General features: G+C 42.9%; 1 protein-coding gene across 1 annotated transcript in view; it reads left to right on the top strand.

Annotated features, from left to right (window-relative positions):
• Oca2 (OCA2 melanosomal transmembrane protein) overlaps positions 1 to 26,843 on the top strand; it is a 278,738-nt gene that overhangs the window by 134,759 nt on the left and 117,136 nt on the right. Inside the window, exon 19 of the mRNA XM_087901282.1 lies at positions 26,186 to 26,245. Coding sequence (XP_087757408.1) covers positions 26,186 to 26,245 — 60 coding nt within the window. The remainder of the gene's footprint in view (positions 1 to 26,185; positions 26,246 to 26,843) is intronic.

Consider the following 26,843-nt stretch of genomic DNA (forward strand, 5'->3'; position numbering starts at 1 on the left):
AAAGGCTGCAAGGCTGTATCCCGGACGCCCTGCTGCAAGACTGCATCCTGGATGGTGGCCCAGATGCCCTGCTGCAAGGCTGTGGCCCGGATGCCCTGCTGCAAGGCTGCATCCCAGATGCCCTGCTGCCCCTTGGCCAGTCAGGCTACTGCACTAGAGGCGGTGATCCTGCGAAGAAAGAAGCACGTTCTCTCAATAAAGAACTAACTATTCTGTGTAGCTCTTTAGCATGGCTTAAGGCGAGCGGAGCCACCTTCCTAGGGGTGGCCCTTTAGCTGAGAGGGTGACCCGGCCCAACTGGGAAGGCAGTGTCTTTTCTCTTGACTGGCAGTTTTCCCTACTCTTAACACGTCTCCATTAGAAGAGGTAACCCTAAAACCATTTAGGAACCAGATAAGAGATCAGGGCACCAAACTCGCTTGGCCTTCTTGACGGCTACGAGGGCTCAAGGATATTTTTGGGTTTATCCAAGAAAGACACTTTGCCTTGGGGTCTTTTTGCTCTAAACTTTCCAGCCAATTTGATTTCTATTCCATTCCCAGTACGACCCATTGCGTTTGGTGTTGTCCCAACAGGCTCATCTTTTTCAAGACTCCACGCCTCATGGGACCTACACACTGACTTGATGTCACGCTGATGTGCAATGGGAGGGAAGGGTCAGGGTTTAAGCTTGTCTGAATGTGTCACATTAAATTTTAATGTTTTTCTTGCTAATGGCCACCGAACCACACTCATCATTTCTAAAGACTCTTCTTGTTAAAGGTTGAGACGCAATTCTAGCACATGGAGGGATTTCTGTGTTTCATGTTGTTTTAATGAAGAAAAGAAAAGTTTTACAAGAGCTAGCCCATGAAATATTCATGCGGACTACTTCCCGAATGAGAAGATAGTTCTGATATGTAAGAAGCACTCTGCCAACATTAAAGATTAATTCCAAATAACAAGAGAGCGGAACAGAGCGGCGAGATGCAAACGATTTTTCCAGAGTTAGAGTCGTGACCCAGACTTCCATGCGGAGCTCGCCTGAACGGGTCGCAGTCTCGAAGGGCTTCTCTATCCGCCCACCCTTTCTGTCCTGGAAGGGTGGGGTGGTAGTAATGGGGTAGGAGGGCTGGCGTCTTGGGGAAATCTCTGGGAATTTTGTTTGCTTTTTAGCTTCATTCCTCTGTAATGGAACGTGCCCCTTAGAGAGTAGATGGGACTAGAGACTTTCTGAATCTGCGCTTCAGTCTCCCAGGGTAGTTTTCTGAGCCGGGCTCCTTTTGTAGCCAGGACAATGGGACCTGTTGGGGAAGGTAACCTGGACTTACCATTCAGATAGTAGGAGAGGACAGCTAATACACAAAGAAAGAAGCAATCGACTCCTAAATGACCTCCGTGCTTACACAGGGGTCCGGATGCAGGATGTGTGGTCCCTTACCAGCGGTGAGGAGCATGGCGTTTATAGGAAGAGAGACTCTGGAGATTTCTGTCTTGTGGTTATAATACCAGCTCATTGTGACTCTGTTTACCAATCAGGCTTCACAGTGCAGGAAGAGGGAGGAGGGTGGGAGAGCAGCCATTGCCATGCGTTCTCCCTGACTGTGTTGTTGGTGTAGAGATGTCTCTCTGTTTCTGTTTTGATTTCTTCTTGCTTAGAAGTCACCAAAGAGGCCCCAGCCTCAGTGGCCCCTCTACTAGGATGACCCCTGAGTGCTCCCAACTGTAAAGAAGTATGATAGTTGTGAGTCTCTGCAGATGACCACACACACACACACACACACACACACACACACACACACACACACACGTGCGCACACACACACACACACACACACACACACACACACCTTTGTTTCTTTTCAAAAGAAACAAAGAGAAGGAGACCAATTTATTAAGTGGCCTGGAAAGAGGTGGTTATGTCTGTCCAGTTATTTATTTAAATTAAGTTTTCATACAGAGAAGCATTAATGTTTCAGGGAAGCTAGAGACTCGGTTGCTAATCAATGGAGGAAACTTGGGTGCCCCATGGATGGGGTAGTTTTAGGTGCACCTGCATTGCAGGCTTAGAGGGTGACTGGAAGAGGCCTGAGCACCCTCTCTTGCTACTTTGTTACGTCTAGCTTCTAAAATCTGGACTTGGTTGGGCTTTTTTTTCCTTAGAGGCTCTTCCTAAGACAGTGTGGAGTGAGAACCTAGGGCCCCAAATGTCTTAAAATCCATTCATTCATATTTAAATTTGGGAAGAAGAAAAACACTCAAAAATAAAATTATTCTAAAGATAATTATGGTCTGAATAAGTTCCATTTAATGAGATTCTCCAAGCATGATATGTTGAGTAAATCAAATCAATGATACACTTTAACATTCTGCAGTTATGAAATCATTTATACCACATAAAAAGAAGCATTTCACGGGCCTTAATTTTCCTCAGAATCTGCTTTTTCTAAAACATAGAGAAAAAAAAAAACCAGTTTCTTCTTTTCTGACTTCAAAATTTGCTGATATTTTTCACTTGAAAGAGATCGGTCAATGGGACTTCTTCCACTCTGCGCGCTAAGACAGGCAACCTGACCCAGATCAGGAAACAGTAGAATCTCTACCCTCTCCGAGGATTTCTGACAGAGGGGAAGCAACAGGGAATGTTTAGCGGAATCTTTCCATTTTAAGATTGAACCTTGGAGGTGAACAGTTGAAGGATGACCCTGGGACTCCCCCCGCCACTCCCCCCCCCACACCACTCTCTGACTCTGGGTGTGCGCTCTGCTCAGCATTGGGAGTCTGGCTCACTGGGCAGAACCTACTGACCGCTCAGCATCCCAGGCAGGTTTGGCTTCCCTTACCTTGTAGGAGAGCAGAGTTCAGCAGCTGTGTTCTGCTGTTCCTTGCGGTGTGAAGTCTATGGCTACTCACTCACGATGTCACCTGCCACTTCAGCTCAGGACTTTACCCAGAGTGGCTGTACTGGTTCTGAACCCAGGTCAGCTCCAGCCCCTATGGTGGTGTGGTAGTGGGTAATTGTGATTACAAAAAGGTTTTCTTTCAGTGTTACAACACTCAGGAACTTGAAAAATTGCTTTTCAGAATTTTAACAGATTACAAAATTCAATTTCACAAGCAAAATAATCTGTAATTGAATACCAATGATAGTCATTCTTAATGTTTTGATGTATAGGGTTCCTATTTTGTGCATATATGGTAATTTAGAGCCAAATTAGAATCATATATGCATATGATTTTCTAGTAAAATTATTCCCAAGTAGTACATATCCTTCAATATTGTTCCTATGATTACTTCTCCATATGACTGTATATCACCCTAGAAGTGTTCACAGTGTTGGTTGCTTGGGTGTGCCATGGCCAACTTTCTCCTGTCCCTTGTTATTTAGATGATTTCCTATTTTTACTCACCTGGAAGAGCTCTGCAGACTATGCATGTGTGTGTGTGTGTGTGTGTGTGTGTGTGGTTATGTGGTATGTGTGTGGTGTATATGTGGGGTGTGTGTGGTGTGGGGGGGTTGTGTGTGTGGTGTGTATGTGTGTGGCGCATGTATGGTATGTGTGTGTGGTTTGTGTGTGTGTGGTGTTTGTGTGTGGTGATGGGAATTGACCCTAGAACCTAGGGCCTTATGCATGCTTGGCAAATGTTCAACCATGCGCTAATCCCCACTTCTGGGTAACTGAAGACTCCTCTTGTTAGACAGGGTTTTAGCAGGAAAAGAACTATATGCCCAAAGTCAGAGTTCGGAGTCGGGGGGAATGGGTATGTTGAGTTGTCCGGAGAACTCAGACATCATAGCCACAGAGGCTATAGCTTCACAAGCTTGAATGGGAGGGAGCTGTTCTTGTGGGGGTGACCTGGCCTTGTGCCATGAGGAAGCTGCTGGAAGAAACAGCAGTCTGCCTGGTAGGGGCTGTGCTGACACCCCCCTCCCCCATTTTTACCTGTTTGCTTCTACCTATGTCTCACCCTCACCTGACTCTCAGAAGACAAACCAACCTGACTGACCTAGGTCGAAAGGGGAGGTGGGGGCAGGGCAGAAGCTGGGGAACAAAACTAAGCTGGAGGCAGGACTGAGGGACACATCGAAGATGCCCCAGACCAGGTCTCCACTTGGGATTGTTAAAACTTATGCCTCCCCGCCACTCTTTTTTTTTTTTTTTTGAGAAAGTTACTTGTCCCCAGTCTGAGTGACATAAATCCTGTCAAATGCTGTATGATATAGTGATGCCAATTCAATTACAGCCGTAGCTGAAATCGTTGGCTCTCTTTATTGTCCAACTCCATCTTCTGCTGATAAAGCAAAACAGCTGAAACCGAAGAACTTAATAAAGAACAGAACTTTATTTAGCACACAGTTCTGAAGGCTGGGAGCCCAAGGACACGGCTCTGATCCCTGTGAGAGAGTTCTTAGTACATTGTAGCCTGGCGGAGGGCATCTGGCAAGACAGAGCCCGTGTGTTGACTTAAGTCTCTCCTGGTTCTTGTGACGCTGATGTCATCAAGAGGGCCCTACTCTCATGACCTTACCTTCTCCTAAATATTTCAAAGACTCACCATCGAGTTCAATCACCATATGGATTTAGTTTCCAACACACAAGCTATGGGGATGTTCCAAGTGTGTCCTGTAACAGAGAGTAAAGCAGGCAAGGGGAGAGGTGCCACGGCTCTCCGGCCTTGGGAGCTGGGCTCAGCTGCTATAGGAGACTGTCAAGTAAGTCTGAATTGCTGATAGACTTTCTTCCCCAATGCCATGTGCTTCTTATCTCAGCCACCATCTCAGCATCATATCTTCTCTGTATTTCTGGGGTGAGTCAGGCCTTCGTTGTCATAGATCCCCAAATCCTCCTGAAGTGCTGAGGTGTCTCTGACCAAGACTGTTGTGATGTTTCGGGCAATTCTCCTTGCTTCCGTGAGGAAACAATGATACTGCTTTGATAATGGAGATTGTCTACTCTTTTCTGTGTGATGATATTAAGGCTTTGGAGCCACAGACGGCCAAGCGGTACCTGACATTTCAACCCAGCAGACCTTCCATTAGCCGGTAAGGGAAGGTCTACTCTAAGGTCTTTAGTTTTCCTCCATCCATAAAGGAACAGCTTTATTTCTTCCGGCACTTGAGAAACACTGCAGCTTTCCCCTTTGTCCTCACAGTTTCCCATGAGAAACTGTTGCATGATTTTGTATTTCCCCGTAGGTAATACAGAAGCGTCTCTGGCTCTTTTCAAGAGAGTCTTGAGTCCAGTTTTTACAGGTTTAGGATGTGTCTTGAGTGAATTTCTTTGGATTGTTATATTATTCTTCCTTCAGTTCACTTGGCCACTTAAAAGTTTGTGTTTTTCATCTAAGTTGGTGAATTTCAACATTCATTCTTAAACCACCCTTTCAGCTCTTTTCCAATTCCGTCACCCTTTCCAGACTCCAATGGCAGGAATATCAGATTGGAAGAATGAGTCTCACAGGCCCTCAGGGCTCTTCCTCCACGACTCCCATTTTTATTTATTTATTTATTTATTTATTTATTTAAAATTTATTGATTTGTTTATAAAAATTTCCACTTCCTCCCCTCCTCCCCATACCCTCCCATTCCCCCCACTCCCTCTCCTCCCGCCCCCACTTCCTCTCCTCCTCCCTCTCCAGTCCTAAGAGCAGTCAGGGTTTCCTGCCCTGTGGGAAGTTCAAGTTCCTCCCCTCTCCCTCCAGGTCTAGGAAGGTGAACATTCAACCAGACTAGGATCCCAAAAAGCCAGTACATGCAGACAAAACAAGACCCAGTGCCGCTGTCAATGGCTTCTCAGTCAGCCCCCATGTCAGCCACATTCAGAGACTCCGGTTTGATCACATGCTCATTCAGTCCCAGTCCAGCTGGCCTTGGTAAGCTCTCATTCGATCAGTGCCCTTGTATCAGAGGGTGAACGCACCCCTCGCGGTCCTGATTTCCTTTTTCGTGCTTTCCCTTTTTCTGCTCCTCATTTGGACCTTGGGGGCTCAGTCCGGTGATCCAATGTGGGTCTTGTGGGTCTCCGTCTCTATCTCCATCTATCGTCAGATGAAGGTTCCCTCTGGTCCTGACTTTCTTGCTCATGTTCTCCCTCCTTCTGCTTCTCATTTGGATCTAGGGAGTTAAGTCCAGTGTTCCAATATGTGTCTCTGTCTCTATCTCCATCCATCGCCAGATGAAGGTTCTATGGTGATATACAATATATTCATCAGTATGGTTATGGGCCAAGGCCAGTTCAGGCACCCTCTTCTCTGCTGCCCAGGGAACAATTTGGGGACCTCTCCTTGGGCCTGGGAACCCCTCCAGAATCAAGTCTCTTGCAAATCCTAAAATGGCTCCCTTAGTTGAGATATATACTTCCCTGCTCCCATATCCATCCTTCCTCCCTCCCCCCATCCCATTCCCCCAAGCCATCCCCAATCCTCCCCCTCTCCCTTCTCTCTAAGCATCTCCCCTTACTTCCACCCCACCCCCCGTGCACCCAAGTTTGCCTAACAATCTTGTCTACTTCCAATATCCAGGAGGATAACTATATGATTTTCTTCAGGTTCACCTTCTTATTTAGCTTCTCTAAGATCACGAATTGTAGGCTCAAAGACCTTTAACTATGGCTAGAATCCACTTATGAGTGAGTACATACCATATTCCTCTTTTTGCGTCTGGGTTACCTCACTCAGTAAAGCGTTTTCTATGTCCATCCATTTGCATGCAAAATTCAAGATGTCATTGTTTTTTACCGCTGAGTAAAACTCTAATGTGTATATGTTCCACACCTTCTTTAACCATTCTTCTATTGAGGGGCACCTAGGTTGTTTCCAGGTTCTGGCTATTACAAATAGTGCTGCTATGAACATAGTTGAACAAATGCTTTTGTAGTATGATAGGGCATCTCTTGGGTATATTCCCAAGAGTGGAATTGCTGGGTCCTGAGGGAGGTTGACTCCCAGTTTCCTGAGAAACTGCCACACTATTTCCACAGTGGCTGCACAAGTTTGCATTCCCACCAACAATGGTGGATGAGTGTTCCCCTCACTCCACATCCTCTCCAGCATAGGCTATCATTGGTGTTTTTGAGTTTGTCTGTTCTGACAGGTGTAAGATCGTATCTCAAAGTTTTGATTTGCATTTCCCTGATCACTAAGGAGGTTGAGCATGACCTTAAGTGCCTTTTGGCCATTCGAAGTTCATCTGTTTTGAATTCTCTGTTCAGTTCAGTACCCCATTTTTTAATTGGGTTAATTAGAGTTTTAGTGTCTAGTTTCTTGAGTTCTTTGTATATTTTGGAGATCAGACCTTTGTCTGATGAAGGGTTGGCGAAGATCTTCTCCCAGTCGGAAGGTAGCCTTTTGGTCTTACTGACAGTGTCCTTTGCTTTACAGAAGCTTCTCAGTTTCAGGAGGTCCCATTTATTCATTGATTCTCTTATTGTCTGTGCTACTGGGGTTCTACTTAGGAAGTGGTCTCCTGTTCGTATATCTTGTAGACTACTTCCCACTTTCTCTTCTATCAGGTTCAAAGTGGTCGGATTAATGTTGATGTCTTTAATCCATTTGGACTTGAGTTTTGTGCATAGTGATAGATATGGATCTACTTTCATTCTTCTACAGGTTGACATCCAGTTATGCCAGCACCATTTGTTAAAGATGCTTTCTTTCTTCCATTGTATACCTTTAGCTCCCTTGTCGAAAATCAGGTGTTCATAGGTTTGTGGGTTGACATCCGGGTCTTCTATTCGATTCCATAGGTCAACTTCTCTGTTCTTATGCCAATACCAAGCTGTTTTCAATACTGTTGCTCTGTAATAGAGTTTGAAGTCAGGGATGGTAATGCCTCCAGAAGTTCTTTTATTGTATAAGATTATTTTGGCTATCCTGGGTTTTTTGTTTTGCCATATAAACTTGATTATTGTTCTCTCAAGGTCTGTGAAGAAGTTTGATGGGATTTTGATGGGGATTGCATTGAATCTATAGATTGCTTTTGGTAGAATTGCCATTTTTACTATGTTGATTTTCCCAATCCAAGCACAGGGGAGGTCTTTCCATTTTCTGGTAATCTCCTCAATTTCTTTCTTCAAAGACTTAAAGTTCTTGTCAAATAGGTCTTTCACTTCCTTGGTTAGAGTTACCCCAAGATATTTTATGCTATTTGTGGCTATCGTGAAAGGTGATGTTTCTCTGATTTCACTCTCTGCTTCTTTATCCTTGTATAGGAGGGCAACCGATTTTTTTGGAGTTGATCTTGTATTCTGCCACATTACTAAAGGTGTTTATCAGCTGTAGGAGTTCTTTGGTAGAGTTTTTGGGGTCGCTTATGTATACTATCATATCGTCTGCAAATAACAAAAGTTTAACTTCATCCTTTCCAATTCGAATCCCCTTGATCCCCTTATGTTGTCTTATTGCTATTGCTAGAACTTCAAGCACTATATTGAAGAGGTATGGAGAGAGTGGACAACCTTGCCGTGTTCCTGATTTAGTGGAATGGCTTTGAGTTTCTCTCCATTCAATTTGATGTTAGCTGTCGGCTTGCTATATATTGCTTTTATTATATTTAGGTATGATCCTCTTATCCCCAATCTCTCCAACACCTTTATCATAAAGGGGTGTTGAATTTTGTCAAATGCTTTTTCAGCATCCAATGAAATGATCATATGGTTTTTTTTCTTTCATTTTATTTATATGATGGATTACATTGATAGATTTGTGTATGTTGAACCAGCCCCGCATCTCTGGGATGAAGCTCACTTGATCATAATGGATAATTTTTCTAATGTGTTCTTGGATTCGGTTTGCAAGTATTTTATTGAGAATTTTTTTGTCAATGTATGAGTGAGATTGGCCTGTAATTTTCTTTCTTGGTTGTGTCTTTCTGTGGTTTTGGTATCAGGGCAACTGTAGCTTTATAAAAAGAGTTTGGCAATGACTCTTCTGTTTCCAAATTGTGAAATACATCAAGGAGTATAGGTATTAGCTCTTCCTGGAAGTTCTGGTAGAATTCTGCATTGAAACCATATGGTCCTGGACTTTTTTTGGTAGGGAGATTTTTGATAACAGCTTCAAATTCTTCACGACTGACTGGTTTATTTAGATTGTTCACCTGGAGTTGGTTCAACTTTGGTATATGGTACTTATCTAAAAAAAAGTCCATTTCTTTTACATTTTCCAATTTTGTGGCATACAGGCTTTTGTAGTAAGATCTAATGATTCTCTGAATTTCCTCTGTGTCTGTGGTCATGTCCCCCTTTTCATTTCTGATCTTATTAATTTGCATGTTCTCTCTCTGCCGTTTGATTAGTTTGGAGAGGGGTTTGTCAATCTTGTTGATTTTCTCCAAGAATCAGCTTTTTGTTTCATTGATTCTTTGGATTGTTTTCTGTGTTTCTATTTTGTTGATTTCAGCCCTCAGTTTGATTATTTCCAGTCTTCTACTCCTCCTGGGTGAATCTGCTTCTTTTTTTTCTTAAGCTTTCAGGTGTGCTGTTAAGTCTCCAATGTGTGCTTTCTTCGTTTTCTTTAATTAGGCACTTAGTGCTATGGACTTTCCTCTTAGCACTGCTTTCATAGTGTCCCATAGGTTTGAGTATGTTGTGTCTTTATTTTTATTAAATTCAAGGAAGACTTTAATTTCTTTCTTTATTTCTTCCTTGACCCAGGGGTGATTTAGTTGTTGACTGTTCAACTTCCATGAGTTTGTTGGCTTCCTGGGAGTAGCATTGTTGTTGAATTCTAACTTTAATCCATGGTGGTCTGACAAGACACAGGTGGTTACTAATATTTTTTTTTTTATCTGTGGAAGTTTGCTTTGTTACCGAGTATGTGGTCAATTTTCGAGAAAGTTCCATGAGCTGCAGAGAAGAAAGTATATTCTTTCTTATTTGGGTGGAATATTCTATAGATGTCTATTAAGTCCATTTGATTCAATACCTCCAATAATTCTCTTATTTCTCTGTTAGGTTTCTGTCTGATTGACGTGTCCATTGGTGAGAGAGGTGTGTTGAAGTCTCCTACTATTAGTGTGTGTGGTTTGATGACTGCCTTGAGTTCTAGAAGTGTTTCTTTTACATAAGTGGGTGGCTTTATGTTAGGGGCATAGATATTCAGGATTGAGACTTCTTCCTGATGGATTGTTCCTGTTATGAGTATGAAATGTCCATCTCCATCTCTTCTGATTGATTTTAGTTTGAAGTCGATTTTGTTAGATATTAAAATGGCCTCACCCGCTTGTTTCTTAGGTCTGTTTGCTTGGAAAACCTTTTCCCAGTCCTTTACTCTGAGTAGGTGTCTGTCTTTGTGATTGAGGTGTGTTTCTTGTAAACAGCAGAATGTTGGATCCTGTTTTTGTATCCAATCTCTAAGTCTGTGCCTTTTTATAGGTGAATTGAGTCCATTGATATTAAGTGATATTAATGACCAGTGGTTGTTGACTTCGATTATTATTATTTTTTATTTTTTGGGTAGTAGAGTGTATGTGTTTCCCTTCTTTGAGTTGTGCATGTGAAGGGTCGCTAGCTGTCTGAGTTATTGTAGGCAGTGTTGGGAATGTTGGATTCCTTGGGTTGTGATTTTCCTTTTAATACTTTCTGTAAGGCTGGATTTGTAGCTACGTAGTGTTTAAATTTGTTTTTATCCTGGAATATTTTGTTTTCTCCATTGATAGTGAACGATAGCTTGTCTGGGTATAGTAGTCTGGGCTTGCATCCATGGTCTCTTAGTTTCTGCAGTACCTCTATCCAGGACTTTCTGACTTTCATGGTTTTCATAGAGAAGTCTGGTGTAAGTCTGATAGGTTTACCTTTATAAATTACTTGACCTTTTTTCTTTGCTTCTCTTAATACTCTTTCTTTAATATGAATGCTTTGTGTTTTGATTATTATATGGCAAGGGGATGTTTTTTTTTTTTTTATCCAGTCTATTCGATGTTCTGTATGCTTCTTGAAGCTTCATAGGAATATCGTTCTTTAGGTTGGGAAACTTTTCTTCTATAATTTTGTTGAATATATTTTCTGGACCTTTGATCTGCAATTCTTCTCCTTCTTCTACCCCTATTATTCTTAGATTTGGTTTTTTTTATTATGTTCCAGATTTCCTGAATGTTTTGTGATGATAATTTGTTGGATTTGCTGTTTTCTTTGGTCAGAGCGTTTATTTTCTCTGTGGTGTCTTCATAATCTGAGATTCGTTCTTCTATCTCTTGTATTCTATTGGTTATGCTTGTTTCTGAAGTCTCTGTTTGTTTACCTCGATTTTCCATATCTAGCCTTACCTCGGTTTGTGTTTTCTTCATTGCCTCCATTTCAGCTTTCAATTCTTGAACTACGTGTTTGATTTTTTTTTCTTGGTTTCCCAGGGTGTCGTTTATGGATTTACTCATTTCTTCAAACCTTTTGTTATATTTCTCCTCCATTTCTTTACCCATTTCTTCAATATTTTTGTTATACTTCTTTTCCACTTCCTTAAGTGAGTTATTCATACCCTGTTTAAGGGACTCTATTACTTTCATAATGACACTGTTTTCCACTTCTTCCGGAACAGGGTGTTCAAGTCCTTCTGTAGTAAGATCGCTGGGATCTGGTGTTTTCATGTTGTTTTTCAGATTGTTGGAGGAATTCTTGCTTTGGCATCTGCCCATCTCCTCTTTCAAATGTTCTCTAATGGATCTTCTGGTACTGGGTCAGGTTCCCCCCTCTCATGAATCTTCTGCTAGAGGATCAGTGCCCCTTGCTGTCCAGGATTCTTGCTGAACTGATGGAGGGCCTACCTTTCCACTGGCAGGCAGGCTATTGAAACACAATCACTCCATCCTGCTGGGTTACACTTCCAGCCCAGTCCCAGCCTGCAAGCCAGCTGAGCTGGGTGATTTTATGGCCCCGAGGAGGAAGGGAGGAATAAAGGAAGGGGTTCTTGAATGAAAGGTGGGATGGGCTAGGAGGCGAGAGGGCTTAGCCCCTGCAGAGTGGCCAGGGAGTCAAGGGGGCATGACTCCCATTTTTAGACACTTGCTTTAAGTGGCTTGTATTGAATGAACTCCAGTGCACTGTATGTAACCACTGGTTCTTCCCACGGTCACCTCAGTTACACACTGGGAAAAAATGTTATGTTCTAGGAATGTGTATACTCTATTATCCAGCTATCTATCTATCTATCTATCTATCTATCTATCTATCTATCTATCTATCTGCTATCTATCTATTTATCTTGTATCTATCAATCATCTATCTATTTATCAATCATCTATTATTTATTTATCATCTATCTATCTATCTATCTGTCTGTCTATCTATCACGTATGTATGTATGTATCATCTATCTATCTATCTATCTATCTATCATCTATCTATCTATCATCTATCTATCTATCTATCTATCTATCTATCATCTATCTATTAATTATGTATCGATCTATCCTTCATGTATGTATGTATGTATCTATCTATTTATCTATCTATCTATCTATTTATCTATCTATCAACTATATCTATCCAGTGTCAAAGAGGACTGAGACTCTAGGCATGTCTGGTCATGGGATTCTTTCTCTTGTCAAAACTGATTGGGAAATGCTGTTTTTTTTTTTTTTGGAGGTCTGGCAGACATCTTTCAGCTGTGTTCCTCATCTATCCTGGTATCCCAAACCAGTTTGGATTCCTTTCCACTTTCAGAGTTCTCAAGTTGCTTCTTGCTCTTTCTCAGAGTTGTTGTAGGAGAAAGCGGTGTTGGACTTTGGTCTGGACTGGAAGTTCCATGAAGTTATCCACTTGTTATTTTTCTTTTCCTCTGTGCCATTTGATTTTGACTTGGACATTTTATCTTCTCATACAATGATGTGAGTAAGATATTGGTAAAATTTCTTTGAATCTATTCTCCTAGTCTTGAGACTATAAATACTATGTGTCTTCTCTTAATTGTTAGCTTGAAATGGTTTTCAGGAACAGGGCCAGAGAGCAGGTTCAGTGGGTAAAGCACTTGCCAGCAAGCTGGAGGGCCTTAGTTTTATCCTTGGGCTCCATGGCAGAAGGAGAGAATGGGCTTCCCTTGGTTATCATCTGACCTCTGCTCTAGCACAGTGGCTCACACATACACATGCATATTAAATAATAAATGCTTTAAAAAAAACCTTTACAAATTTACAGAAGCATATTTAAATTTCCCTTTGTCTGGGAGTTCTAGCATGGCATGAGAGTCAATGATATTTCATGCTTGCTAGAGAGCAAGCTGAGTATATGACTTCTTGGAAGACTTGTGTTTCCAGAGTTCTGAGTTCACCCTTTCGTCTACGATACTGAAAAGCTAGCCCTCCCTTTTTGGGGAACCGTCTGAGCAGCAGAACTCCTCCTTTACTGCCATGGACACCATCCATCCTTTCTGGCATTGGGGAGGCAAGAATACTAAGTTTGTACCACGGGCAATAGCACATTGTTCTAGCTGTATTTGGAGTAACACCTGAGTCTCAGCTATGACCTCGATAGCTACACAGAAACTAGCTGCAGTTCCTGCTCACACCTATTGACGCCGCTCTCACTGCACACAGTGGCTTCTTGTTGGGTGGTTGTGCATTTGTCCTGTCACCACTAGATGGAGGGGGGAGGCTCCTCCCCAGCATGCTAGTGGCTAGCTTGCCCTCCAGCATCTGCTTCATGCCCATCCTCAGGGAGTTCCTCCCTCATTACCCCATGGAAAGAGCTCCGTGTCTTATTGCTGGCTTCCTCAAGCACCCTATGATCGTCCAGCAGCTTACTGTGTGTTCTGCATAATAATGATGCTCTAATATACATGTGTGTGCCCGTGAATACACGTAATTCTTTCTTCGTGTTGGCCTTCGCCAGGATTTAAACTCTGGAAGACCAGTAAGGATGCCGCTGTTGAATCCCAGCCCACCTCACAGTGTGAGCCACAGTGCATTTGCTCAATAAATAACGACAAAGAAGGAAGGACGCAGAGGAGACTGAGTCGTATGAGTTGCAGAATTATGATAGCCATCTATTTACAAAATGCGTATTCTTATTGATTCAGCTGTGTGTCTGGGAATGCAATAGTCATTTGTTCTGTGGAGAGAGGCTCTCAGAGAGAAAGCCTCTTGTCAGATGGTTTTTATTTATCTCTTTTTACCACAATTTCAAACAGAGAAGAAAGAAAAAAATTATTGATAGCTCCTGCCACTGTTGGAAGGTTTTGGTGGTTGCCTGTTTCCCGGGCAGTTCTGTATTCTTTGCCTTTGCAATCAATAATCATACATCTAATAGGCCACGTAAAGGCTCCAATTTATAGGCTGAATGCAATAATTGTATTAATAGTTGATAAGTCATGCCAAATTTCAAAGTGGCCTCTGCTGTGATCTGCTAGGTTTTCCCTGGCTCCTAGTGTCTGGGCATGTGTGTGTACACATATGTATTCACGTGTGCCTGAGTGTGTATGGATAGTTACTGTTATTCATAAACCGTAGGGCTTTTGCATAGAAGTTCAGTAATTCTTATTCTATTAAATGTCTTTGGAAGCTTTAAGGTCACCAGAGAAATTGCACAGTGATTACACAGAGTAACCGAAGAGCTGTCACTGAAGATTAATTGCCGTGGGGTGTTGGTGAGTGCTGAGAGTGTCCCTGCAGGTTGAAGTTTATAGATCCAGAAATACCTGTTACTGAGGAATCTGAACTTCCTTCTTTCGGGAATTCAGTTAGTTCAGTTAGTTCAGTTCATGGGATAATTTAAAAATGGAATAGAAAGGACGATTAGATTTCAGTTAGCCACCATGGTGGCTGCTGGGAGAAAGAAGATGAGAGAAAGGCATGCATGTTAGTTTTAGGCAGGCAAGTGACTGCATGACCAAAGAGGGGAGGGTGGGCAGCTTCAGCGAAACTGAGGGAGCAGAGTGCCCGGAACAGTGTGCTGAGACGTTGGCCACTGTCTAAGGGAAGAAAGTAGGAGAAAAAGGCAATGCTGTGCTTTTCTTAGTCACGCAGGAAACTGGTAGGCTGTGGTGCTACTTGGTAGGAGCTCTGTGAGTGGCAGTCTGGAGCAAGGGATTCTGGTGGCTTCACGAAGGGGATAACCATTCCTTCCTACCTCTTAGCATGTCTTCAAAAGGCCCTGCTTGCTTGTGAAGGCTGGAACTCCTGCCCAGTGGGTTAACTCTTCAAAGGAGAGAATAATAGCTTGGAAGGCTTAGACTGCCATTTCTACTCAGAGCCAGAGGTAACACTTAGCGATGTTCTGACCTGGAGGAAATCACAGTCTTACTGGAGTCAACAAATCCTGGATGTGTCTTCCCTTTCATAGAGTAATCTGAACCCTAGTGAACGGCAGTGCTGGCGTTTACCTTTCTAGAGGAACCAGGGAAATGGGAGGTGAGGTCTGAAGCCTCACTGATCTCCAAGGATACCGTCACAGCCATGATGCCTTTTCCTACCTTTGGGAGAAATAATAATTAATAATAAAAACAAGAAAAACTCAACTAAACAAAACCCTACTCCCATTAAAAAAGAAAACAAAACAAAGGGAAACAAAATCAAAGCAGAAGTAAAAACTAAGACTTCATTATTACAAAAATACAAAGAGATCTTAAATTTTGCTCTTTTTTGCTTTTCGTCCATGTGGCTCCATGTTTTACTTTTATGGGAAATAAAGTAGACAGGATGGGCGATTAACTTACAGATGACGCCAAAGCTTGCTGATTTTCACTGGAAGGAGCGACACAAGAGGCTCACACTAAACTCTCAGAGTGGCCTCCTGGCTTTCTTGCTGACACAGGAGCATGATGCTTGGCTGTGACTCTCTCTTGAACCTCAGTCTCTATGAAAAAGCTTTCTTGGAAGGAAGATCACCAATGATCTCCATGAGGAGACACATGCATAATCTTGGGGATGTTTAATACACGGGCAGTTTTATTTTTGGACTTGGTGGCAAACATGGCTTACAATGAGCCCTTTATCAGTTTTTCCTCCTTTTATAAGTTTACCACGACGTTACTCCCAAAATAGCAATTCAAGTTTATTTAATCTAATTTAACGATTGCAATTATAATGTATTCAGAATGTTTGTAAAAATAAATAAATGCATCAGCTGTTAAACACGTAAGAATATTTTATGTTTGAGTGATTAAAATGTGGATTATTTTTCTTAGGTCAGATCTTAAAATGAGGCAAGAACTCTGAAAAGGAAAAAACTCAACACGGAAAAATAATAGAAAAGAAAGCCCAAAGGCATTGCTTTCTGCTTGACGTCTTGAGTGTCAGCACTGGCGTGCCTTTATTCCAGCACAGCCTGTGAGAGCTGGCTCTGAGGACTGTCCCCTTTCCCGTCCTTTGAGAGTCCACGCTGCTCTCCCTACCTTTGTAGAGGGTTCCAGTTTACAGGAGACCCTGCCTCTGTTCTCACCCACTTATGGGGTGCTCATGAGATGTGGGTCCGCCAGTGAGGAGGAGAAGATGGGCACAGGGAAAGCATGTTCTCTGTATTTCTAAGCGTAGACCTGGGTTGTTACTATGTTGCCTGTATTTCACAAGAAGCAAGGGTGGCCAACTCCAATTCTGCTTGACCGCTGGAAACCCTCTAATGTCCATTCCTCCCTCTTATTAGAACTGGAATCTAGACAAATCAGGAAACCAAAGGAGCCCGGACTTCAATGACAGAAGTGAGTGAGTGTTGGGGGCGGTGAGTGAAAGTCTGAGCAGCCCTCATGGGTGGTTCCCCTCTCTTTCCATCTCCTTGACTCTCCCAGGCCAGGCCTCTATCTTGGAGTGTCATGGTGACATTGACTGTCAGCACTCCATAGCACTGTCTAGAGGACCAGACAGTGTTACCTGTGGGATGGATGGGCAGAGGATTTGAGATAAGAGAGTCAAAGGGCTCAACCAGTGCTGTTCAGGATTTACCCAAGTTTCACTCAGTTCCTGGATGTGCGGGATTGTCGCAGGCTAGCGGAACAGGTAACTGGCTAGCTCAGGGATCGTGGACGTGCGCCAGCTAACCAGCCTGGAGAGTCTGACTGAAATCTGAGCCACTCAAACCTCCGGATGACCACAGAACTCTGCACATGGGAGATAGACCTCAGAGCAGGAGGGAAAAAAATAAGAATTTGAACCACCTCTTATGATAATTTTTTTGACAGAGCAAAGACTGGCGGAAAGGGAAAATTGTAGAGGAAATACATAAAACAAGGAAACTCTAAAGCCATCTGATGCTCTGCTTTAAGAGGATTCTGAGAAAAGAGCAAAGACAACTACACAGAAAGAGGAAAACTAACAAAGAGAAGATTAGCGCCAACAAAACAGTAAACGGAATATATGGGACATCATCTAGAAAGCGGATCCTTCACCCGGAAATCAGAGGACACAGGCTGCCAACGTCAACAAGAAACTGGAGCTATAACCCAGACGCTACAGACTTTAAAGTAACAATGGGAATATATTAATACATTTACAACAATCAGTTCACCCATTTACATGAAATGAACCTGCTGTCTTGAAATAGAACATCCTAGCTGACTTAAGTTGCAGTAGAAATTCTGAATACTATTACATCAATCAGAGAAGCTGAATTAATAATGTCAGTGTTCCCATCTGGGAAAGTTCAGACACCGTTGACTTCTCTGCAGAATTTTCTCAGACCTAAATGAGAACCGATTCCAATCCCATAAAACCATTTCAAGAGGAAACTTCGCTTTGTAACTCTTTGGGCATAGGCATTATGGGGGAAAGAAACTCAGAGCAACAGATCTCCATGGACACAAATCTAAAAATCTTTAACAAGATATTAACTGGAGGCAGGGCGGTGGTGGTGCATGCCTTTAACCCCAGCACTTGGGAGACAGGGACAGGTGGATCTCTGTGAGTTTGAGGATAGCCTGGTCTACAAGATCTAGTTCCATGACAGCTAGGGCTGTTACATAGTGAAACCCTATTTCAAAGAGATCAAGGATACTAACTGGATACCACAGTATATGAAAAGGGCAACACATCCAAGGTAGTTTTATTTTAGTAACAGGGTTGATTTAGCATCCTAAAGTCAAGAAGTTCATTCTTTGTACTAACATTATAGGGAGAAAGCCCATATGATCATTTCAATGGGTTAAAAAAAAAAGCATTTGACAACATTCAAAGTCACAATAAAAACTTTCAGGAAGCCATAAACTCTAACATCTAAGACAGGAACAATTTGAAAATCCTAGAGGCGATGACACATTTGTGTTGGTAACAACAACATAACTTGGCCTCAAGGCTGGGAAATACATCTTGCACGCTGTGTTCTCTGGATAGTGTACCTGCTGTGTCGCACAGAGCAAAGGGAAGAAGGACAGCAAGGCAAAAGCAGAAGTGTCCACTTGCAGACCACGTTGTGGTAAACTGGAGGAGTCAGTAGGTACCTACCTGATCAAAACTGAACGGCAAACAGGAAGAAGACGCAAGGCTATGATAATCGCCTTCCTGCCGCTACCATGGAAGACCTGGGAGTACAGCTTGGCTTGGTTGCAGTTCATGTTGCCTGGCTTCGTTGTTTCTGGACAGACATCACGCTCAAGAGGTGTGTAGAGAAGTTCCCTGCAGCTAGAAGCAGAGGTCCAGGAGGGGCCAGAGGACAGAGACAGCCCCCAGTGGGTGACTCCAGGTCCCGCTGCCTCCAGGCAGGTCCCACTTCCTGAGTGCCAACGCAATTCATTTGGGAAAATTTTTTTCAGCCAATGGTAATGAAACTGGTGGTTATTTGAATCAAAACAAAAAGATTGCTAGAATTTTCTTTGGCTTTTGTAGTTTTACACCGTATCTGATTTTGTTTCTACAGCTTCACTTGTTTATCTTGAAAAATGAATTCTTTGAGAATTCGATAGAATAAATTTTGGCTGTATTTACCGTCTCCCTTGACTCCTTGTAGATTTAATCCTCATTTCTTTACCTGGGTTCCATTTGTGCCGCTCTGATGTTCAGGGACATGTGACCATCACCCGCAGTATAGTCAATTTACCAGTGACAACTCTCTTAAAGAAAACCAGCTCTTTCCCAGTGGCTGCCATTGCCAGACGCTCCTCAGGTAGAGGAGGGACTTCAAGTCCACTCCGTGCTGGGATGCTGAGTGCTTCCATGGCTCCATGGCTCCAGGGCTGGGACCTGACTGGGCCAGTGACGGGATGGAGAAAAGATGAACACACAGATACACAGCAAACTGGGTTTGGGGTGGCTGGACGCTATGGTAGAGAAACCACAGCACGCTAGAAAGAAGCTCAGCATGCTTTGTAGAGTTGATCAGGGAAGCAAGGCAGGTCATGGCAAAGGCTGAACCGAGGAAGCCAGCTTAGCTAGTCTTGGTAAGAATAGTCTCCTCAAGGGTGTATCCTTCAGGCTGTACACATCTTGGGGAGAAGCTAGGGAGCATACTCTGCACACACTATTGGGATTTGCACTTGGGTCTCAGGAAGAATCTGTTATTATTTTGAGTCTCACATGGGCCAGGGTGTTACACTCCCATGGGGCTTGCACCAGTGTCCTTGATTTGCCCGGGTCCATGTCAACAACACACATCCTCTCAGGACTTCATTCACTCAGGAATTTCACCAGGACTTGGTCGGCTTTGGTCTTGCAAAGGTCTTGTGTGTGCAACCATACAGCTCCCAGTTCAATGTACAACCGTAACAGCTCCAGTTCACATGTACAACCTTAACAGTTCCAGTTCACATGTGCAACCATAACAACTCCCAGGTCACATGTACAATCATAACAGCTCTAGTTCACATGTACAACCATAACAGCTTCAGTTCATATGTACAACCATAACAGCTCCCAGTATGACAAGTATGACAACTGCCTTGTGTCCAGAGGACACGGTTTCCCTGTATTCATTTACTGTCTGGATTGTTGCAACCCTTACACCCCCTCTTTCACAACTCTCCCTGAGCCGCAGGAAGAAGGGGTGCAGTACAGGTGTTGTATTTAGGACTGAGAATTCTGCAGGCTCTTGCTCTCCATCCTTTCGCCAGTTTGGGGTCTTTGTGTTGATCCTTATCTACTGCACATAGAAGCTTCTCTGAAGAAAGTGGAGAGAAGCGTTAAACTATGGGCATAGCAATTCATCATCAGGAGTAAAGTTAATATTATGATTATTTAGCAGGAATAGTAGTAGTTCTTCCCTAGGCCTTATGACCTGCCTAGTCGCTGCTTCTTAGCTCAGTAACTGGGCCTGGTATTGGCTTCCTTTTGAGAAGCGGGACTTAAATTCCATCAGAAAGTCACGGTTACTCCCAAGATGTTTATGCCATTCTTGCACTGGAGAGCATGTTTTGAAGGCTCATCATCAGGGTGGTTTGTAGGGCTCACAGCTGGGTAAGATCAATGCTTACTTTTTTCCTGCAACAGGATGCATGGCACCTTTCAGGGCTGTGAGAGCTGTCTAGTATGGAAGAAGTGTCCAGATGGTAATCGGGGTAACAGCTCCATGTTCAGGGATGATAGTGCATGGTGTCTTCACATCCTTCAACACCAGGGTCTTACAATCATGTCCTGGAGGCTTACTGAGCACACTGGCAACAGCCTGCAGTGTTTGGTGATATTTTAGGATCTTACTGGCTAACAATTCTGAAAGAAGAAACCCATTCCTGTCCCTGGGTTTTTTATTTGTTAGCTTTTGGTGTCTAGTAGGGGCGTTGCTGTCCTATTATGTAGTGACTGGTGGTGTGTGTGTGTGTGACTATGTGTATGTATGTATGTGTGTTTGTGACTCTGTGTATGTCTGTATGTGTGTGTGTGTGACTGTGTGTATGTATGTATGTATGTATGTGTGTTTGTGACTCTGTGTATGTCTGTATGTGCGTGTGTGTGACTGTGTGTGTGTGACTTTGTGTATGTCTGTGTGTGCTTGTGTCTGTATGTGTGTGTATGTATGTGTGTGTCCCTGTGTGTGTCTGTATGTGTGCATGTATCTGTATGTGTATGTCTCTATGTGTGTCTCTGTGTGTGTCTGTACGTGTCCATGTGTCTGTTTGTGTGTGTATGTGTGTGTGTGTCTGTGTGTGTCTGTATGTGTGTGACTCTGTGTGTGTGTATCTGTGTGTGTGACTCTGTGTGTGTGTCTGTGTGTCTGTGTGTGTGTGTGTGTGTGTGTGTGAGGGAGCTTCAGCAGTGATAAGTAGGTTTCCATCTAACTTTTTGGAAGGGTGTCTAGTTATTTACCCCATACTCACTTCTCGTCTTTAGTGAGACCCCTTTCTTGCCGATACCATACTCTGTGTGTTATTTTCCACCACTTATTTCTGGTACCAGTTTCCCTGTAGGTGGTCTTAGTAAAACTACCAACTATGAGTTTGCTTTTTAATTATTTTCTCCTCTTGTAATTGTTATTATTATTCCTTATCTTTAAAGACCGAAGTTGTTCCTTGTTAACTTCTTGACACTGGCCTTTCCCTGTCCATGCTTTACCTTGTTCAGTATTTGTGTGGAAGGCTGCACATTTCTCTTCAGCTCACCTTGGCAACATCCTTCAGACTTTCCCATGCATACTCATCAAGTTTGCACTCTTATGTTTATATCCAGTGCCATCCCGAGCATGCGGAGGTCGGAGGACAGTGTGGGGAGTTGCTTACCTCCTTCTATCACATGGGTTCTTGCGATGAAGCTCAGGCTGTCAGTGTTGGGGTCAAGTGCCTTTCCCAGGCCCTTGAGCTTTTTTTTGCCAGTCCTGTGTTCTTATTTATTCAAATTACTTTTGCTTACATTGTGCTTCTTGGCTGAGATTGCGCAGTCAGCTTTGTAAAATGACTGTGGAATTGTCTCCTTGGCCCCACTGGTCTAGCTGTTTACGTTTCATTTACTTTTGAGTCTACGTTATTGGTTATGTGTAATTTAGAATCACTCGCTTTGTATAAGTAATAAAAAGAAGCATGAAGCTTTCATTAGTTAAAATACTCTTGGTACGTATTTTTCTTCTGCGTGTTTACTTTTGGATATCTTTAACAAATTTTATACCTTTGGATTTTAATCCAGTGTGACGACTTTCGATATTTAAGTAAGGCTTTCATTTTTATTTTATTTTACTTTACTATTTTATTTTATCGCCTTGCTTGTTTCGTTATTATTTTAAGATGAGATTATTCTATGCAACCAAGGCTGCTCTCAGACTTGTTATGTAGCCTAGGTGGTTGCTCTTCGGGTCATCAATCGCCGTTGTCTCTCCAGTGCCGGGACCATCACAGTGAATATCACAGGTCCCACCACACCTGGCTGAAAACACTCTGGATCTCCAAGACGCCAATGACACACTTGGTTTTAAATTATCATTTTATCTGCCCCATGTCTTTATTTGCAATTTTCCTTTTTAGCTTATTTGATTTGACTGTTGCTTTCCCACAGTTACACACCTGATATTTCCAGTACTATCATGTGATTTCAAGATAGCCTTCATCTTTAACTCATAAAGGGCCTATTTTAATTGACATTTTAATACTCTTTGACCCTTAGTTTCTCTAAACAACATTCTTTGAGTATCTTTTATCTATGAATTCTCAGTTGTGAAATGTTATTTCTTTCCTATTTTGGAACTTCTTCTACTTATAACCTTGTCTTCTTTTGTCTTTGATGGTCCAAGGCTGTAATCTCATCATTGATCTTGATCTTGGGGTTAAGGAGAGCCTGCATGAATCTCTCTCAGGATGACTTGGGTCACTGGTTTGGCCAGTCTCCAGTTTCACTGCTGTGCCCACGTCCTGACTTCAGGTGGCTGCCCTCCTCCAGCTGCCCGCCAGTGTTCTGTCTTTGCCACTCAAGTTTTGCAGCTTCTACTGGGCTATGGATAGTGTGTGCTTGCAGAAAATTTACACGGTTGACTAATTCAGCCATGCGCTAAAGAGTATTGTGTCCAGAGTCTGTGGACGCAGAAGGGCCTGCGCTCTGCAGCCCATTGTTCTGGAGGTGGCAGCTAGGAGTTCCTGTCTTGACCTCTCTCCAGGCACAGTTCCCCGTGTCCTGTGTGGTACTGTGAGGTACAGCACACCCTCCTCTCTACTGTGTATCATGGATGGAGATAGTGATGTACACAGGCTTCACGAACACAAACTTTTACTTTTGAAGTGCTGAATGTATTACACTTGCCAACTTTATCCATGCTAAATAGAATCACTGCATATTTGATTTACCACCTTATATCACAATGCACAGCATTCGTATTTTCCTTATAACTTGACCTTTATTTAATGATGAGGTCAAATATTTTGAAAGAGTTATTTGGTGGAATGTTCAAGTCTGTGGAAGATATTATTTTATCTTTTCATACTGCACACATAGGTTTTGAGATTTTATGTGATATCAGGCATCTACATGTACAGGTAAGATGTGCATAGCATACTGTGGATGAATGTACACATTGGAGCATCTTTATATATCATCTGGCCGAAAATTTTAATGTAAATTGGACAAAAGGTTAAGTTGGATTCAATTTTTAAAATGTTCATTATCATTTAATTAAATGTGGGCTATGTTAGATTACTGGCTAGTAAAGGTATTTATTTACTTTCCTCGGAGATTCAGCCTGTGTTCTGAGATGTTTTGGGGGTTCCCATGGCAGTAGGAGAAGGGTTACTATCACCCACTCTGCAAAGTCTAAAGACACAGCACCACACCTTCCAGTGGTCAGGCCCCCCTCAGCAAGGAATGACCTGTCTCTGTATTAGCTGCTTCCCTCATAGTGACAGAGTACCTCAGCAGCTCAGCCTACAGAAGGAATGGCCTGTTTGGCTCATAGTTTAAAAGTAACATCTGTTCTGGAAAGGTAACTGTGGTTACCACAGCGGGTAGTTGAGCAGTGATGACAGAATCTCTGTGAGAATGCCTTCACAGGCCAACCCAGAGGTGTGACTTCCACATCTGAATCCAGCACGCTGACAGGGAAGGGGAGCGATCATAACCCTCGCCAACGTGACACCCAACACAACACTTCACTTTGTAATATTTCACCTTTGTCTCCTATTTTCACATATATCTCATAATACAAAATCTATTTAGTCCATCTCTGAGATTCCACCCTCGGCGTCGTAACAGCTATAAAAACTGTTGTTCAAAAGCCTAGGAGCAGAATTTCTAGTGAGATGCAGACCAGGTCTTAACTACGAGCTCTTATAAAGTCAAAACCAAATATGAGCAACGATAAGAGTAAGGACTATGTGCTTGCAATATTCAAAGGCTAATTTCGTCAGCAGACTGCACAGTTTTTCATGTATTTCTGTCCCCTCACTGTAGCCCTGACCAAGAACAGTGTTAACTGTACTAAAGCCTGGATGTGTTTCTCTCTTGACCTATCTCCAACAAACAATGGAATACATTACCTTTGACTTTAACTTCACTGAAGTTTTCAGGATATTGGCTGAAAACAGCCAGAATTTTGGCCACAGTATAACATGAATGACCTCTAACCCATTTCATGGTAGAGTCTTGTTCCTTCTTGAACCTCATGGACACAGTCTCCCTTCCCCTTTGCCTTTGGCATCCTGGTCTTTCACAGTTACACTAGAATGCCCCCTCTATGCAAATAGCATTCTAGGGTTTCTGTGGTGCCAGCTATAAAGTTTTCCAAGTTCTTCCCCAAGTCAGTTGCGAATGCGTAAGTGTCACATGGTCAGGTTGAAGGTCAATCTCACGGGATTTAGAGACAGGATGGCCGTGATAGCGTTTGCAGAACGGTTTACCTGTAGAGCAGAGTCCTACCCTAAATGTGAATGGCACCATTCTATGCTCTGAGGTTCTAAATTATTATTAAGGGTGAAACCGAGTGAAGCGTTGGCATTCATCTCTTCCTGTTTCCTGGAGTGGAGGCAGAGCGACCAACTTCCTCATGCTCCTATTGCCATCCTTTCCCCGCCATGACGGACTAGGACCATCAAGTTTTAGGCCCAGATCAACTCTCTCCCTTTGTTTTACTTTGCCATTTGTTGTGGCAGAAAGAATAAATGTAATAATACCATAGCGATCTTCTGTATTATTCTTCTCATTGCTATAATAACTTGGCAGAAACATACTGAGGAAGGGAGAATGTGTGTTGCCTCACAATTTGAGAGTTTCATCATGGAGAAAGTAGCAGAAGCATGAGGGAGACAGTCACGTTGTGGCCACGGTCAGGGAGTCAAGGGAGAAGAACGCTGTTACTCAATTTGCTTTCCCTTTTCCACAGACATTCCTAGAGGCACTTACTGAGGGAACTCACAGACATTCCTAGAGGCACGTTACTGAGGGGATTCACAGACATACCTAGAGGCACATTACTGAAGGGATTCACAGACATTCCTAGAGGCACGTCACTGAGGGGATTCACAGACATTCCTAGAGGCATGTTACTGAGGGGATTCACAGACATTCCTAGAGACACGTCACTGAGGGGATTCACAGACATACCTAGACGATGATGAGGTTGACAAGCTCCAAGTGTTAGTAACATCAGAACTGGGCAGCCCTGATATGGGTAGATTATCCTTGATCTAGTAATGTTAAAAACTAAGTTGATTGAGAGTTGCTTTTGAAGTTATACCATCTTCAAACAGAGTCCACTTGGAAACGACAGACGGGTCGGGATTCTGTAACTTGAATGCACACATATTCAAGTTGACATTTCCATATTACCCTCTCCTCAATGAAACTCCAGAGGAAATGTCCCACACTGCAGCGGTAATAGGCAGAGGGGTTGCTGTCCTTTTCCGGTGCTGGGTCTCTTGCCTGAGACGGAGCTGTTGTCTGAGCACAGTCTCCTGAGCTCCTGTCATCTCTTCTACCCCTCTCCATTCCGCTGGAAACAGACTCTCCGGAAGACACATTCCTCATGCTGGGAAAAAGGAAATGTGCCCATGAGATGTGCTTTTTTTTTTCTCTTGCTTTAAGGTTTGTAAGAACTGCATTAAACAAACAAACAAACAAAAAACACCTCGAACTTTTGAGATACTTTGGAATTGGAAATGCAGCTTACTTTGAAAGACCTTTTTCATGGATTGACGTTTCTTTGTGCCCAATCAAATGTTCTCTGTCATATAGGTTGACAAAAATCAATGAGGAATTCCTGCCTCTGCTATTGTACATTTCCCCTCTGTGAGTCTTCCTGAGTATATATGATGGCAAATCTGTTTATAGACTGTGTTAAGGACTCTAATCTTAAATGAGAATTGATAACCGGGGCCTACCTTATAGTCCCCTCAAAAATGAAAGACAGAAGAACTCCGCCTCTATTCTCACTTGAAAACAACCCTTTCTTCCAGGCCTTGGCGCATCTTCACCTAGTAGAGTATGTGGGAGAGCAGACTGCCTTGCTGATCAAGGTACATTGAATGTTCTAATAGAATGTGTTCTGGCCACTTGTTTTTGATTTTTGATGAAAGAAAAAAGAAAAGAAGTGTCTGGTAAGGTTACACTAATTACCCCAATTATGTCCAGAGCACTGAAGGGAGCCTACTTTATCCTGGGGAGCCTAGAGATGAAGGGATACTTTTATCAAAGGATATATAATCATAAATGCTTGCTATCTTGCTTTGGCCTTTAATTAAATATGTCTAAGAAGGGGAAGCGCACAGTGAGTGAATCCTGCAGAGATTCCCACCTTAGAACTCTGCTAGACCACTGAGCAGGAGGGACCTGGCTCTGTGGCCACCAGATGTAGGGATGGAATACTTGTTCCTCAACCTAGAGCGCCACTTGACTGAAAATGGACCCTTCATTCCTTGTGGCCAATGTTTCTGGTATGAGTGTGGCCCGGGTTTGCAGGTCTATGCTTCCCTTCATCCTATCATGTGTCAGAAGACACCATGTGTGATTGACAAGTATAGTGGTTAATATGTAGCATGGTCATTATCCACTCCTGGCTTGCCCGTCTATGCTCACCTTCATATTATCATGTGTCAGAAGACTCTTTGCCTGTGT

Source organism: Myodes glareolus, chromosome 24 (genome assembly GCF_982192425.1).
Source record: "Myodes glareolus chromosome 24, mMyoGla1.1, whole genome shotgun sequence".
NCBI lineage: Eukaryota > Metazoa > Chordata > Mammalia > Rodentia > Cricetidae > Myodes > Myodes glareolus.